This window comes from Procambarus clarkii, chromosome 45, assembly GCF_040958095.1.
Source record: "Procambarus clarkii isolate CNS0578487 chromosome 45, FALCON_Pclarkii_2.0, whole genome shotgun sequence".
NCBI classification, from domain to species: Eukaryota; Metazoa; Arthropoda; class Malacostraca; order Decapoda; family Cambaridae; genus Procambarus; species Procambarus clarkii.
The window spans coordinates 12406585-12423458 of record NC_091194.1 but is presented as its reverse complement, the minus strand read 5'-3'; the positions used below and the strand labels follow the sequence as shown (position 1 = coordinate 12423458).

Below are 16874 nucleotides of genomic sequence, written 5' to 3'. Positions count from 1 at the left end.
GATGACTAAGTTAATTCCCCAAATTAGAAATCTTTCATATGAAGAAATACTGTATTAACAAAGCTTAAGTTGCATTCACTGGAAAGGCGAAGAGTTAGGGGTGACATGATAGAGGTTTACAAGTGGATGAATGGACATAACCGGGGGGATATTAATAGGGTATTAAAAGTATCAACACAGGACAGAACACGAAACAATGGATATAAATTGGATAAGTTTAGATTTAGGAAAGACTTGGGTAAATACTGGTTCAGTAACAGGGTTGTTGATTTGTGGAACCAATTGCCGCGTAACATTGTGGAGGTGGGGTCCCTCGATTGTTTCAAGCACGGGTTGGACAAGTATATGAGTGGGATTGGGTGGTTATAGAATAGGAGCTGCCTCGTATGGGCCAATAGGCCTTCTGCAGTTACCTTTGTTCCTATGTTCTTATGTTCTTAAAATCTTCTGCTTCACTATCCCTGTTTTGTTCAACCAGTTTATTCCACTAAAATTAAAGTCACCCATGACGTAAATACTGTTAGATCTAGATGCCCTAGATATTTCATCCCATAGATGCTTTGCTATTCCCCAAATTAGAAATCTTTCATATGAAGAAAGATTAACAAAGCTTAAGTTGCATTCACTGGAAAGACGAAGAGTTAGGGGTGACATGATAGAGGTTTACAAGTGGGTGAATGGACATAACAAAGGGGATATTAATAGGGTATTAAAAGTATCAACACAAGACAGAACACGAAACAATGGGTATAAATTGGATAAGTTTAGATTTAGGAAACACACCATTTGGTCACCACTTGGTCCGGGAGACATCTCCCGTTACGCAGGGTGCAGTTGCACCTCCACAGATCTCCAGTATCAGCTCTTGATACTGGTAATGGCTCAAAAGTTCCACCACTTACGGGCTATTCATGCCCGTGCCACCTTTTCGATGGTTTAATCGTCATCTTGGACACATTCATGGGAGACATCTCCCGTCACGCTGAGTGCACTTGCACCTCCACAGATCTCCAGTATCAGCTCTTGATACTGGTGATGGCTCGAAAGGGCCACCACTTACGAGCTATTCATGCCCGTGCCATTTTTTGGGTGGCTTCATCTTCATCTTCTTCATCTGTTTAAAACACGGGAGACATCTCCCGTCACGCTGGGTGCAGTCGCACCTCCACAGATCTCCAGTATCATCTATTGATACTGGTGATGGCTCAAAAGGGCCACCACTTACCAATTCATGCCCGTGCCACCTATTGGGTGGCTTCATCTTCATCTTAACACATTCACAAGGGAGACATCTCCCATCATGCAGGGTGCATTCGCACCTCCACAGATCTCCAGTATCAGCTCTTGATACTGGTAATGGCTTAAAATGGCCACCACTTACGGGCTATTCATGCCCGTGCCACCTTTTGGGTGGCTTAATCTTCATCATCATCATTTAGGAAAGACTTGGCTAAATACTGGTTCAGTAACAGGGTTGTTGATTTGTGGAACCAATTGCCGCGTAACATTGTGGAGGTGGGGTCCCTCGATTGTTTCAAGCACGGGTTGGACATGTATATGAGTGGGATTGGGTGGTTATAAATAGGAGCTGCCTCGTATGGGCCAATAGGCCTTCTGCAGTTGCCTTTGTTCTTATGTTCTTATAATGATTCAACAAAGACCTATATAATAGCTAGATACTTTACACATCAAAATGTAAAAAAATTGCTAATAGACCTTTCTTGTAAATATATAAATCAAACTAAGCGGTTTTCAAAAGAAAACGCCAAGACATTAGTGTTGTTTAGTTAAATCAATTTGTATTCACACATCAGGTAGGTGGCGCCGCGGCGGCTGCCAGCGGACGGTGAAGGAACTACACGGGGGAAGGCCTTGACGGGCTTATCACTGTTGATTATTTGGTTAAAAACTTCGCACACATCTAGTTTATCAAGTGCATGCACACTGCTTGTAAAGAAGGAAGACTTCCTGCATCCGAACTGGTTAGTGAAATATGTAAATTTGGTGTAAACGAACAAGATTTTGGTAACGAAGCGAAGCGCTTCCGTCATGACGAAATAGCGATCATGTCATTTTGTATTTCGTGTGCAGGACAAACACTCTAGCTCTAGCTCTCCACACACGTCAGTTGCTTAATTTAGACACTGTACTTGTGGTCGATCTCGAACCCATTTATGATGTGACGAATTATACTGAATTTTGTAACTAGCTCATCAAGACTGCCCGAAACGCTTTACGTAATAGTGGCTTTAGGCATTGTATGTACTAGCTCTATCCATAAATCGATCAATTTTTGTAAAATCTCTTGTATGTATGTACCTTACCTGAATAAAAATTTATTTATTATTTATTGTAACTTGCTTAGCTAAATGAATTGTGGGGTTCAGTCCCTGAGCCCATTATGTGCCTCTGTAACCCTTTCCACTACTGCCCACAAGATGGGTATGGGGTGCATAATAAATGAACTAAACTAAACTTTTTTAATATATTACTTAGGACTGAACTTTATTGCGGTTCATACTTGCATAATTAAGTTGGTTTTGGTTTGAAGGTATTATTGGACAGATTAGGCTGTAGTCCTGAATGATCAGTGTACAGTATTGTGAGATTGGTTCCCATGGATGCAACATTCTTTTTTTGTTAATTTTTTTCTTGTTATTTACATATACTGTATATACCAAAAGTTAGAGAATTAGTGACATTTTTGGAGTTTTTGGAACATTCTCACAAAACCACAGACATGCATAGTCCTATCACCTAATGTCTCTGTTCACCTAGCATTAAACAGGTACCCAGGAGTTAGGCAACTATGTTGACCAGACCACACACTAGAAATTGAAGGGACGACGACGTTTCGGTCCGTCCTGGACCATTCTCAAGTCAAGTTAGGCAACTATCGTGGAGGGGGGATGCATCCTGGGGAGGGTCAGAAGTTCCACTCCAGGGGAAGGGGGAGAGGGGAGGGAGGGAATTACCAGGGGAGTATGCAAAGCCATTACAACTATATAGCACTTGGAAGGGAGAACAACTACTAAGAGACATAGTGGCATGTACATTCACTTCTTTTCCTACCATCCTCCTTCTGTTAAGAAAAGTGTCCTCGTCTCTCTCTTCCTCTATGCTCTACACATCAGCGACCCTCAGTTTCTCGATTCTGAAATTGCCTTTATCTACAAATCATTCTCTCGCCTTGGTTGCCCTTTGCATTTCATCAACTGTGCCTACTCTCAAGCTAAAGGAAATTTCTTTCATCCTAAACCTGCTTCCAACACTAGTAGCACTGTACTATGCCTTCCCTTCATATCTGAACTCAAAACTTTTATCAATACCTTTCGTCCTCTTGACATTAAACTCGCCTTTCGACAAACTAACACACTTCGTAGCAATCTAGCTCGCACTGCTCCTCCTGCTTCTAATGCTGCTGGTGTCTACTCTATTTCCTGTTTGTCTTGTCCTCTCCAATACTTTGGCGAAACTGGCCATACACTGAATGACAGACTTAAAGAACACGAGAAGTGTTAAGTTTGCAGACACTAACAATGCTCTCTTCTGCTATGTGAAGGATTCTAATCATCCCATTGATTGGTCTTCCTCCAAAATAATCTTTCCTGCCTCTACTCTACACAGACGCCGTCTTGTTGAATCGGCTCTAATACACAATGTACCCAACATGAACTTGAATCCTGGCTTTGTTGCTGTGGACTCTTCCCTTTCACAGCATATACTCAAATGCTCTAATCTTTCTAACAAACGTGACCTAACATAAGCCTACCCCTTCCATTTATCTTTCTCTCTTAGCTTTTCTTTCTCTCTTCTCCCTTTTTCTATTCATTGTCTTCTACGCTATCCTCTTCCTCTTCTTATTCCTATCTCCTCATTCGGTGGTTATAATAGGAGCTGCCTCGTATGGGCCAATAGGCCCTCTGCAGCTCTTATTATTATTACTATCCCCTCTACTACACCTTACTTTGCTCCTCAGCTCTCTCTTGCCTATTTATTGCCTGTCTACTTCCTCATCACAATCAACTTGAGAATGGTCCAGGACAGACTGAAACGTTGTCGTCCCTTCACCTTCTAGTGTGTGGTCTGGTCAACTACTAAGAGAACCTTACTGTAAAAAGGTTTAACTACACCTAGCATTGTTCCATTGCCCTAGCCTTGAAATCTCATTTTCAAAGGAAAAAGGACCCATATTTGTGAACAAAAACTGGGAATCTCAAAATTTAAATCTACCATTTGGTTTTAATTTGAATTTGAATTAACCATTTGAATTTGGTTTTAAATATGCTGAATGACTTTCCCAAGACTCCTTACTATTTCTTATATTGTGCCCATCTACAAAAATCATTAAAAATGTGATGTCCCTAATGTTTCTCATGATATTTGGACTAATTTCACAGAGTAAAATGTCAGACAAGTTGGGCTTAGGCAACACACTGTAAATTAATATAGTTAAAGCCAGAAGACTAAATTTTTACATCATTACTTATTATATTATGGTTTTGCATGGTTCTACTGTACCTTTCATTTAATTTTTAGATGGAGAGTAAGAGAAGCAGTGATGCAATAATGGAAGACCCTGTGACTGCTGTGGTTAAAGACATGGAAGAACACGTGGACACACAACATGTGTCTACACAGTGCCTTGAGAATATTATAGCCGAGGAAGAAACCACGAAAAAAGAATGTGCAGTTATACCGGACAAGTCGAAGACAAAAGTGGAGGAGCAGTCATTGGGAAAATTTGATATTAAGCTCCTAATTCAGAAAGATACGGTAGGTTTCGTGTAACTTAAGTAATATCCTTCTATCATTTCATAATTAGGTTATGGCTCACCTAGCTCTAGTTATTAGCTCAGTTAGGATAGTTATAAAATAACTAAATTACAAGTGATTCCCTGTCATTTATACAAATATATAACTCGCTATGCATACCCTTATAATACTGGTATGCATATCTCCCTTTTTCTCCTGATTAATGTTGCTTTGTCACACAAGAGCAGAAAACTTAATAATGACACTGAATGTATTGTAATAATGTTGCAGACTTCTAGTTTTTTTTTTCTTTCTTTTTTAACCAAGCGATTATGCTGCAGTGGATACACAACACAATAGGCAACACTGATAAAAATATAGTTAAAACTAACATTCTGATGACAGTGTCATCTGTACCGAGCCAGTAAGCATTACAGTGTCGCTAAATGCATCATCCATTTCAAAATTGCCGAAAATCATATGTATGTACAGTATATATAATTTTTTTAGTAGTGTAGGCAATGCGTATTAGAGGACCATCCAGAGATCACCTTGGCCGACAATGCCATCACTCGTATGCATGTTTAATCTATGCCTAAAACAAACCAGTGATCTGTGTATTATGTTACTATATGCGATGTCCTCATGATTATTGTGCATATATTTATGTATGTATGTGTGTGTATGGGAGAGATGAATAATCCTTGGTATCAGTGTACTGTTTTAATAGCATCAGGCCCCAGGCAGGACTTTGGGAGTGTGAATGTGAAAAATACTGCCAGATATTTGAGATTGAGATGTTGATGGTAATTATGAGGCTACCAATGATCAGTATATATTGGCAAACGGGTAAATTTTGGAATGTTCCTACTTTCAATGACTGCAAAACAATCTAAATCGATTGCAAAGTATTTTCATACTCAAAAACAATAATGTCAAGCAACAAAAACAAATGATATGGTGTCATAAACAATGTCGGGAATGAATAATGACTAAATGAAGAAAATCAGGTGTTGTTCACATGATGTACTTTATCTTATGGTATTTGTAACATTCTAATATTTGCTCTTTTATGCAAATATTCATTTAGAGCATTCCATTGCAAACAATTTGATACCAAATTGAACGACATAGCACAAAAATTGATATCAGAAAGCTGATAATAGTATAAACATTTTTGTGTGGTTTCGAGTTGACACTTAACGTGTACCTTGAGGTACACGCGATAGTATTAATACTTTAATACTTTAGTTTAATCTCATCACAATAAATATATTGAAATTTACTTTGTGAAAGTACAGTATATAGCACTAAAGTGTATAGTGTTGAAATTTACTTTGATGAAATTTGGTGTTTCTAATGTTGCAACTACAGTATATGCTTCTAATGTACAATTGTTTATTTTACTATTAGAGAAAGGATGGACTACAGGATACCTTGGAGAGCATCAAGACATTTACAAAGGAAGTTGGCGAGTTACCCACTACAGCAACTTGTAGAAGCATTATTGAGTTTGAACTCCCATTAGATGTACCCTGGTGGAACAATAAAGATGACATTTGCCTGAAGCAAAAGATAAGAGACATTGCAAATTACCAGACAAAGTTCAAAACTGTGAGTAGCAGGATTTCAAGGATAGAGTTTAAATCTCTTAAGGAAGCTGTTTATAGAACATTAGAGGATATGGAAACTAGCTTTATTACACACACAAATAAAGAAGAGGACATTGGAACTAAAGACAATGTTCTTACTAGGGAAGTCATAAACAATATATGCAATCTACATGTATCCCCAAAGGAGAGGTTAGAGACCATTAATTTGCATAATGCTGTGAATCACATGAAGGAGGTTAAGAAGAAAGGACTACAGGAAGACCCCTTGACACTAGGTTTGCTAGACTTTGACCAGTGCATTATAAATGTCCACAAGATTTTAATGAAAGATTTGCTGCCGCCTAACAAATGCGGTGTTCCAAGCACAAATAAACGCTGTGCAGACTTTGAAGGTTTTTATCACGAATATCCAAAATTTGACACTGTGAAGGATGGTGAAGCAGCAATTCAAAGAGTACTTGACAGATATAATGATGTTATTAACTGGATCAAATTTGAAGATGATAAGGTGGTTCAAATGGAAAGGCTATTTAAGTGTGCAGCATGGTTACTACTGGAACTGGTCGGAGTACATCCTTTTGCAGATGGCAATGGCCGTCTCTGTAGACTGTTGTGTAGTTATGCAATGAGTGTTGTCACACCATTTAGCAGCCCTATATACAACATTTACAGTGACACACGGAAACACGACTATGTCAGAGCAATTATTGCAGACAGAAAAGTTGGTTCACCATTTCATCTCACTGCACTCATTATTGAAAGCAACTGGTGTGCTTGGAATAACTTTTTCTCTCAAATTTCCAAGGATGAACAAGTGCTGGATGAAAGGAAAAGTGTGAAGGTTTAACTAAGATTTGATATGACCAAAGAGCTTGTATCTTAAGTATCTTGATATATTTGATCTCAGGAGTATTGATTTTCATTCACATTAGTATTTTTATTGTTTGTCTGTGTTGGCTTTAGTAATGAATTTCAGTATAGAGTATTGACTCTAAATAGCACATGGTTTTGACAAAGGGTGAATTCTGGATAGGTAGGTCTCTTAATGCATTTTGAGGAATTCACAATGGGGTACACTTACTGTTAAAACTTAACATATCTTGCGCTAATATTTTTATGACATTTTAGTTGTATCATTTATTTGCTTTCATGACTGTTATACCATTTGGTATAACCATATGGTATAACCAAATGTTATACCATTTGGTATAACCATTAATCCACATTACTTTATATAGTCCAATTATTTATCAAACTGATATGTTTCTTAAGTGGTAATTCTCCCCTAAACATTTACAAATTTATGTACAAATTTAGTTTGAAAAAGATAGATATTTTATATAACCGAGTCTTATGGCTGTGATAATGCTTTTACCCGGCATAATTAGTTAAGTAAGGATGGTATTCTTAATCTCATACAAAACATGTGTTTAATATTTTGGAAGATTGGCAGTGCAAATATATTTTTATAATAGGCTTTACAAGAATGTAAAAACTCTTTGTATATATAAATAAGATTTTTTTTTACCTTTTGGAGTTCTTTATTTAACATTTTATACCTGAAAGGCCTAGGTCTAAACTGACTTTGGAGGGACTATAATATTAAGTGGCTAATTAGGTACTGTATTGTCTCCCAATGGGAAAACAGTTACAGTACTACTTTATAAAATAACAAAGCACTGCAGAAAATCTGCTGGCCCATGCCAGAATTTTCTACCTGTCCTCGGGCTAGGTGGCCACTGAACCAAATGACACATTCATGAATTTTAATGTAGAGTCGCCTTGGCTTTCATTAAATTCGAATCAGGTTACGAACTTTGCCTTGGGAAACGAAGTTTGTTGATACGAGTATGGCCGACCTAGTTCATGGTGATACGGCGACAGCGTTTTGGTTTACCAATGCCACCCGCCTAGTGACAATTACGCCTGAATTCTTTGGAAAGAATTTAATTTTTTGGGTACTTAAAAGGTATTATTTATCTCACCATGGGTTCCAAGAAAGCCAGTGGTACGGTTCAATCCTTAAATTGTGGCCTGAATGTGTTTCAGAACTAGACTGAGGGGTTTGAGCCTGAACCTGAAGTGCCTATTGTTGAGGAAATTGTTACTCTGGGCCGGAAATTGGGCTTGGAGTTGAATGATGCTGATGGGGGAGGAGTTGGTGGAGGAATACAGTGAAGAACTCCTAGCCCTTCACAAGGAGCAGTTGAGGAAATTTCTTCAGGGGAGGAGGAGGCAGTACAGAATGTCCCTTTCTCAACAATTAGGAAGTGATGTAGACTGGGAAGAAATGCAAACATTTGTTGAAACGACTCGCCCAGAGCAAGCTGTAGTAGGCCGTGGCATTAACCTTTTTAATGACACTATTGTCTAGTGAGGCAAGTGTTACAACGAAAGGAAAACAATCCTCTATGGATAGATTTTTAGTGAGAAAATCAAGCAATGAGCCACAAGCAGGTCCTAGTGGTATGCAGACAAAACGTGCCAGAAAAAGTGTACCCAAGAGAAGACATCACTGCCTGATGTTGTAATGGAAGAGGACTCCCCTTTCAAACACTAACACCTCTCCTCCTCTCGACCCCCCCCCCCCTCCTCACTATCTTCCATACGCCAACAAGTCATCAATAAAGTTAGGCAATAACTTGTACAATAACTTGTAAGTACTGAAGATTTGGGTGAATTAGGCATAAAATTCACTTTGAAATTAATTTTTTGGGGCGTGTAGAACATATTAATTCAATTTACATTGCAGTATTTCTTATGGGGAAAATTCACTTCGGTTTACAAATTTTTGGCTTACCAAGAGGAATAAATCACAAAAGGTGAAATTTTTTTTTAATGAACATTATTAATGTTCAGTGTGCAAGGAGTGGAAGAAAATGAGAGAATGAACATCAATTTTAATGTATGAATAGTAGTATGGTGTAATGAATAACTTCTTTTAATGCACTTCAAGTGTTTGTGTAATTGTAAAGAATAAAATGGCGATTGTTATCCATGGGTACTGTCAAATGACAGTAGTGAGAATTAATTTTTCTGTAGTTTAGGGAGATCAGTATGATACCTAGGACTACTAAAATATAGAATGTAGATCCTGATTAAGACGCACAGTAATGGTGTGCCACGAATTAATTACTGGCTGAAGATTGGAAGATATATGTACTAATAAATATACTAATATTTAATAAATACTAATAAATATTTTAAATACACTAAACATGGAAAGAAGTGAATAATGAAACTGTACCCAAGAACTTAATTGATTATGTACTTGTTAAGAGTATACTCTGGTATGTGTGCGAGATATAAGCAGAGAGGAGTATTTGGAGGCTTGCCTGATCAATGTTGATGTTTTGTAAGAGATTCTCAAGTAGTGAAAGCATCCACCCATATACTGTACTTCCACCACTGTTGGGTGAAAGCTATCAGCGTTCTGTTTAATATGTAACATCTATCGTTTTTATGACCAAACCACAACTCAGAAGATGGAGAAGTGATGTTGTCACTTCATCTTCCAAGTTGTGGTTTGGTCATTTTGTCAGCCACGTTGTCACATCGTCTGCATCCTTCACTTTCAACCAATGGTGCCCACTGGGCAAAAGGTAAAAGAATACATGCTGAGAAGCTTCAGAGAGAAACAACTGGTAGATGAGTACCAAAGTTTAAGGTGATCTTGAGGAAAGACAAATGAACAATACAGCCCATATAGGTTGAATATAAGAAGTGGGCAGTAAAGAATGCCAAGGTAATTATCAGGAGAGAAGGCTAGGCCAGTACAACTATATAGCCATTTGAAGGGATGAGGATAAGGATTTAGGATAGGACAGAGGAATTGTATCAGGAATTGAGCTCCAACCTACAAGAAGTAATTACCAACAGAAGGTACTAATCCGGGAAGGCTATGTAGCACCATGACCTACAAGAACCTTCAATTTTTATTCCTAAGAATGTATGGAGCAGCATGAACCTATACAAAAATGTGAGAAACTGCTTGGTAGAATGACAAGTGCAGTTACCAACACGATAAAGTATTTTATATAGAAAGGGAAAGAATGGCATGAAAACTGGAATATGTCAAGACTAAAACATTACTTACAGGTAAAAAGTTTCCATGCCTTCCAAATCAGACAGAACTGAGAGAAGCTGCCTGCTTATACATTTGATACATATTCTGCCTGCTTACTGTATTTATTTATATATACAAGAGTTCTTACATTCTTGTACACGTAGCGTTTCGGGCAAGTAATCCTATGTTCCCTAGAATACGACGACCCCTGCGAAGAATCGTTTTTACAACCAAGTACCCATTTTACTGTCGAGTTAAACAGAGGCTACAGTTAAGAATTTGCGCCCAGTAAATCCTTCCTGGCCAGGATACGAACCCAGGACAAAGCTCTCGCGGAAAGCCGGGCAAACATCTTACCACTACGCCACGGAGACTGTTATGTACTTATATACATACTGCTCTGTACTTATGAATGAACTGCTTGGAGGACAACCTTTAGAAGAAAGAAGCCATGACCTGTATTCAATTCGAAATAAGTAACGTAGTAGAATCTATATTGTTGAGACTACTCAATTGCCACATTGTGTTTGGAGACAAAAATATGCTTTCTAGTTCTGTGCAATCTATACATCCACCATCTGAATTCATGCAGGTTCATACAGATATGAATTCCAAACATTAATGTCCCCTCAGCCACACAAAGGCTGGCTATAAAGCCCCAAACACAAATGTGTCGGTGAAGCGCTTGCTTGATTGAGGAAGAAGTCATCAGGAACAGAGTCGAGAAATACCTCCTTAGGAAACCCCTGAGTCTTCACAAGGTAATTCCTTTAGCATAAAGGTGAAGACTGAAAAAAATGCTTTCAGCCAAATCATGAAACTTTGGTAAACACCAACTAAAAATTACAAAGGCATTTTTAAGAACTGTGAAAAACTGCACTCTCCCAGATCTATCTGATGATGAGAAACTAAATGAACTAACAAAAGGCTCTGGAAGGAAAACCATGACATCAAAAACTGTATCAACATCAGCTTCTGTGAAAACTGGAGCTGGAATTCTGCATTATCAAGTCTGATAAACATCCTTGGGGTTAGATTTAGCTCAAACAGAAGTCTGAAAATGGAAGGTGTTATCAATGCTGACCCTGGCCCAAACCCTAAGCTGAAAGTGTAGGAAAGGCACAGCACAGAGAACCCAGAAGTACACAAATAACATGTTTCTTACACATGGAGTATTATAATACTAAATAGCTTCAAAAGATGGAAAACAAAAACACAAACAAAAAAACTTAACTGAACTGGTTCTTGTCTGCTACACCTGTCACCTGTCTCAGCTGGGAAGAATGTGAGGATAATTAGGTCAAGGAACATGGTTGTGGAATTGGTACTGCCACCTGGTGGCAGTCTGTGGAGGCAGCTGATTCAGCTAACTGGTAGTTAGTGCTCCTTGGTCATCAACTGTGATGCAAAGAAATTTTTACAAATGTGCATTCTAGCAGTCATTCCAAACCATTCCAAACAAGTTGAATGCTCCCCCACTACCTGCACAACTATGAAGGGACATTTAAAAGGTAGCTTTTGACACCAGTATGTAATGTCGACCTGTTCTGACTGTCTTGACTCTGTCCCATGGATCCAGAAGGTTTACCTTTGTGATCAACTGAGTGCAAGAATATTGTGTCAAAATGTTCATAAATAATTAGTCTTGTCAATTGACAAAGAGCTGCTGAGTTTATAAAAGCTTAGAAACATTAAAAACTGTGTCACCTACTGTATTTTACAGAAAAGGAAGGGAATTATCAGGGAAAAGTGCCAAGCCACTATGACTATACAGGTACAGCAATTATTTTTTTTTACAAAGATTCATTTTACCAAATAGTGTTTCTTCAGATTATCTGATTTGACTGTCATTAACAGTTTATCAATTTGACTATCATTAACAAATAACAGTTTATCTGGGTTTATCTGGGTTAGGGTTAACACAAAGACTAGAAACTGTATACAGTATTACAAAAGTATACAGTATCCTGTACTGTATATAGGATAAATTTTCACATTCAACCTTAATTTATAATAACTGTACTTGAGAAAACTAATAAATAAATTTGTATTTTGTTAAATGATGGCTTATATTGACTTCCTTTACAATATACGTTAGAAAGTACAGGATATAAAAATCAATAGTCAATTGCAAACATTATGTTCTAACAAAAATTAATTAGAGGTGCAGTATCTATATATATTCATTTAACTTTCTATCAGTATTAAATGTATTATGTTTTGTACCATAGTTGCCATAAAATCTGACTGTTTATGTTTATTATCCATTGTCCAAAAGAGCTTTCACATGTAATACTGCAGCTCTAGTTTAAAAACTGAACAGCATAGTTTCTTGTTCCAGGAATAACAAGGACAGTATACTATCAGTGATTAGTTATGCTTGGATTTAGACTTGTAAAAGACCTCTCAGGTAATGAGACCTGAGAGGTCACTCAGTGCATCCACGTCCCAATTATATATCGTTGGGGTACTTGGGCAAACAGTAAGTGGTACTAAATTAGTCCACCCTGCCCAGATATGGCTTTGCAATTAATATATGCCTAACAGAAAAGAGGCATGAAAGTGCCAGTGAGAGAGGAATACTATAGCTGCAAATTCATGCCTGAATGCTAACAATCTAAGAGAAAAGTTGAGGCAAGAAGCAAAAAATATACACATGCCCTTAGGAACTTCCCCAAAAGCTGTTATAGTATTCAGTAGACAGGACTTATGCATCAGAGATGGGACATACAGAATGTATCAATGTTTTAAGAGGGTAAGGATTTTTGTTCTAGAAATGTGACTTTTCATATGAGGAAAAAACTTCTGAGAATATTGCTTACTGTATGAACAGTAGTTGAATAACAGTTATTGCAATGAATCTTATAGATACATGTAAGCATAACTAATACATTCTTTATAAATAAAGGTATTTGCATTAATATGGTTAGTTAATAGATTAAATTTTAACCAAAAGGTCATGGACTGAAATGCCCACAAAACTTTAGCAGTATTTTAATTTAATAATCCTGTGTGGTGCTTTGGTATAAGAAAGAGTAGCAGTTTCAAGAACATTGTAGAACAAGAAGTAGCAGTAGTGAAATATTTGGTATTTGGTGCATGGCATAAGGTACCGTATTGAATGGAGAAAAATTGTTGCATACAAAAATCTAAATATCTAAGAAACAGATATATCGGAGTTAGGAGCCTAATAGTACGATGAATATAAATATGTAAATTTGGAAATGTGGTAAAGTGTGGCAAAGGCATAACTTTGCCCTCACTTTAGCACCCCCTCAAAAAAAGGTGACAGACAAGAAGCACTAAACTACAGGCCAGTGTCTTGTGTACCATGCAAGGTAATGGAGAAGATTGAGAAAAAACCTACAAGCACATCTGGAGAGAAGGGACTTTGTGACACACCACCAATATGGGTTTAGGGATAGTAACTCTTGCCCCACAGGTTTAATAGAATTCTATGATCAGGTGACAAAGATTAAGCAAGAAAGAGGTTGGGCAGACTGCATTTTCTTGGATTATTGGAAAGCCTTTGATACAGTCTCCCATAAGAGGCTCCAGATGGCTAAGGGCTAAGAGTTAGTTAGGCTAACTCTGCCTCTTAAGCAATAGGAAGCAGAGTTACTGTGAGGGGGTGAGACCTCAGATTGGCATGAAGTCCCACAAGATTCTGTACTCTGATCTATCCTGTTTCTATTATGAGAAGGATTGAGACAGGACAGCATGAGGCTTCAAGAAGACCTAGACAAATGGTTGTTAAAGGGTTTAACCCAAGCAAATGTAACGTAATGAAGATAGGTGTAGGGAGAAGGCCAGATATAAGCTACCATTTGGGAGATGAAATTCTTCTAGAATCAAGAGAAAGACCTGGGTGATATCATGCAACACCTGTCCCCCAAAGCCCATATCAAGAGGATAGCATCAGCAGCATATGCCAGATTGGCCAACATAAAAATGGCCTTTAGAAACTTGTGTAATGAATCACTCAGAACCTTGTATACCACATATGTCAGACTTCCAGCCTCATGTTGCTGGAAGCCAGGAGAGTTATGGGGAACTTTCTTTACAGGGATATTCCTGCACGGGCCCTAAGCCTCTGGCTGGCCCACTAAGGGTTACTTGTTTCTGTTTTACTGGGGCGGAGTACGAGTATTTATGACTCGTATGGTCGCTTCAGTAAGATTTTGCCTCGTGTGCTTAACAACTGCTCTGTTGAATCTAAGTTGAAATCTTGATGGGTTTGTAACTCGGCACTGTGTGTAATGCACATGTTGCATTGCCTCGTCCGCATGAACTAGGGACGATCACAAACTGACAAGTGTCTGGGTAGCTGAGAAAGTAAAGAATGCAGTTTTGCAGTAGAGATGACAAACCAAATACAGTCATTTTCATGTAAAAAATGACTGTATTTGTATGAAGATGTAAGGTGGAGCTGTTGGAGGAGATTGTAAACAGGATGAAGGCACACAAGTACGGCATACATTTATGAAGTACATAATGGATTTTCTGCATTGGCTGCTCTGCTTTATTTAATAAATAGAATGCAGAACACTGAAAAATTACACAAAGTACAGGCCATCTAAGTTTCAATCAAATTTTTTATTTAACAGTACAATACATGGTTTTTATTATTATTTTATATAACAAAATTCAGTCATGAAACAATCTATTATTCCATTAACAGTCTTTACAAAATACAACAGAGATCAGTTATACAGTGTCTCCAGGAATGTATTAAGGATTTTACTATACTTCTCAAGGTTATAAAACATTACCGTAGGTACAAAGTTAAACAAAAAATGAGCGTTTACATTAATGTAGAGAAACCATGTTTACTTGTTCTTCTCCATACAGTATATTACAGTACGCAATAAACAGTACCGCATAAAATTGTAGAAACTAAAAAATAAAAAATTAAGGAAATTGGCATTGTTACCAATCAATGACAATAAAATAAGATATATTTTATCTTATATGAATATAAATAATATGTATAGATATATGAATAAGATATATTCATATGCAGTATATAATAAATTATATTTCTTTGAACATAAAACTTTCAGTTCCTTTGAACATAAAACTCAGCAGTAAATTAACATTTACATCCTGTTACAAATCAGTGTATATTAATCCAATAGAAAAACAAACACACTATTTTAGAAATGGCATATCCATGAACACATCTAGAAACATAATGCAAATATCTGTGGATAAAACCAATAATTGTTACTATTGTAGATGTTAGTTTCTGGGAAAATGTCGTTGATGCAACAATGAGCCAACAATTATTGATACTGATTAAACATTACTCGAGCATATTTTTGCCCACTGTGTATTACATATAATGGTGAAGTATGAGGCTTGAAGGTAAACAAGGTTGTGTAGAGGCTGTGGCTATCATCTTTATTAACAGGATAATTAATAAGGTCCAGCTGGCTGGTAACAGAGTAAAGGTGTTGGTATTAGAGCATGGAAGAGAACAGGAACCATGGAGGGTTGTAAAGTGTTTGTGGCAGTGTTCTAAGTCAAACATCACAACTTAATTTTTTTTAACAAATCTAAAAGAATGCGAAAGTTAATGTAAAGTTAACGTAAGAAATTGGCAAGGTCTGGTTGAAGGCACACAAGATAAAACTCAGTGGAGACAAATTGGAAAAAAGTATATAAATGAAAATACTGATAATTTTTGTCTTGTTTATTTGAATTTTGTCCACTCTTCTTCCATGCGTGCTTGCAATAAGCAAGGTACTGTACCTGCTACAAGACAATTCAGAATCAAAAAAATTTAATGAATATTAAAATAGAATTAAAAAAAAAAAAAATTTGTTTTAAAAAAAGAATTTAACCGGGCACTTTATCTTCAGTTTGGCGCAAAAGGCTAGATGGTTTCAACTGCACACATGCCTTACTCCTCCTCAGAAATAAAATTTGTAAGATAAATAATCTTTGTATACCGACTACTACATTATTGTTTTATAGAAAGATACATTTTGCCTTTAACCATCTGCTTGGTTGGGTTGATTCGCTTTAAGATCTGAGCAATGGCATGCACAAGTTGGTCTGAGTTGAGACCAGTCTTCTTGCACTTGAACTTGTGAAGAAGCTCTGTAGTGGTCATAGGCTTGCGCATCAGGTATCTTCTAATGGACTCCTCTGTCACACCGCTGTCACTGCAATGTGTAATAAATTATAATTCAGAGCAGCCACTAATAAACTGAAAATGTAAAAACTAATAATAATTCACATTAAGAAGTCTATTCTTTTCAGACCATTTTTTTCATTGCAGACAATTTTTTAATATTACAATTTTTCTTGGAATGTAAACATATTTGTCCTTACAAACTGTAGAAAATGAAAAACCAAAATTTCTTCATATATTAACTGATGTTCACTAAAAACATAATGGTCCAAGGTAACATATAACAATTTGATCTATTTTA

General features: G+C 37.1%; 3 protein-coding genes across 5 annotated transcripts in view; 1 reads left to right on the top strand and 2 right to left on the bottom strand.

Moving 5' to 3' along the window:
- LOC123769754 (uncharacterized) overlaps positions 1-11778 on the bottom strand; it is a 77585-nt gene extending 65807 nt beyond the window's left edge. Inside the window, exon 1 of the mRNA XM_069301429.1 lies at positions 11669-11778. The gene's annotated coding sequence lies outside the window, so the exon portion shown is untranslated. The remainder of the gene's footprint in view (positions 1-11668) is intronic.
- On the top strand, positions 1811-12494 carry LOC123769757 (uncharacterized). Of its 2 annotated transcripts, XM_045760998.2 has the most exons (4): positions 1823-1982; positions 4540-4776; positions 6169-6369; positions 8418-12494. In XM_045760998.2, exons 1-4 carry the CDS (start codon positions 1938-1940, stop codon positions 8421-8423), a joined length of 489 nt encoding a protein of 162 aa, XP_045616954.2. In that variant the 5' UTR covers positions 1823-1937; the 3' UTR covers positions 8424-12494. The 2 variants fall into 2 exon arrangements, with proteins under 2 accessions (XP_045616953.2, XP_045616954.2); XM_045760997.2 differs by lacking the exon at positions 8418-12494 and having other exon boundaries at positions 1811-1982; positions 6169-7900.
- A 3620-nt stretch (positions 12495-16114) lies between these two features.
- TfIIFalpha (transcription factor IIFalpha) overlaps positions 16115-16874 on the bottom strand; it is a 54612-nt gene continuing 53852 nt past the window's right edge. For both annotated transcript variants that reach the window (XM_069301430.1, XM_045760996.2), the window contains exon 12: positions 16115-16604. In XM_069301430.1, the coding sequence (XP_069157531.1) occupies positions 16400-16604 (205 nt within the window). In that variant the 3' untranslated portion in view covers positions 16115-16399. The remainder of the gene's footprint in view (positions 16605-16874) is intronic.

Bases quoted from the DNA above. Each gene is read 5' to 3' on its own strand.
- LOC123769757 (XM_045760997.2), top strand. From the start codon at position 1,938: ATGCACACTGCTTGTAAAGAAGGAAGACTTCCTGCATCCGAACTG. The intron at 1,983-4,539 runs GTTAGTGAAATA...TTTAATTTTTAG, and splicing joins GACTTCCTGCATCCGAACTG to ATGGAGAGTAAGAGAAGCAG. The intron at 4,777-6,168 runs GTAGGTTTCGTG...TTTTACTATTAG, and splicing joins TCCTAATTCAGAAAGATACG to AGAAAGGATGGACTACAGGA.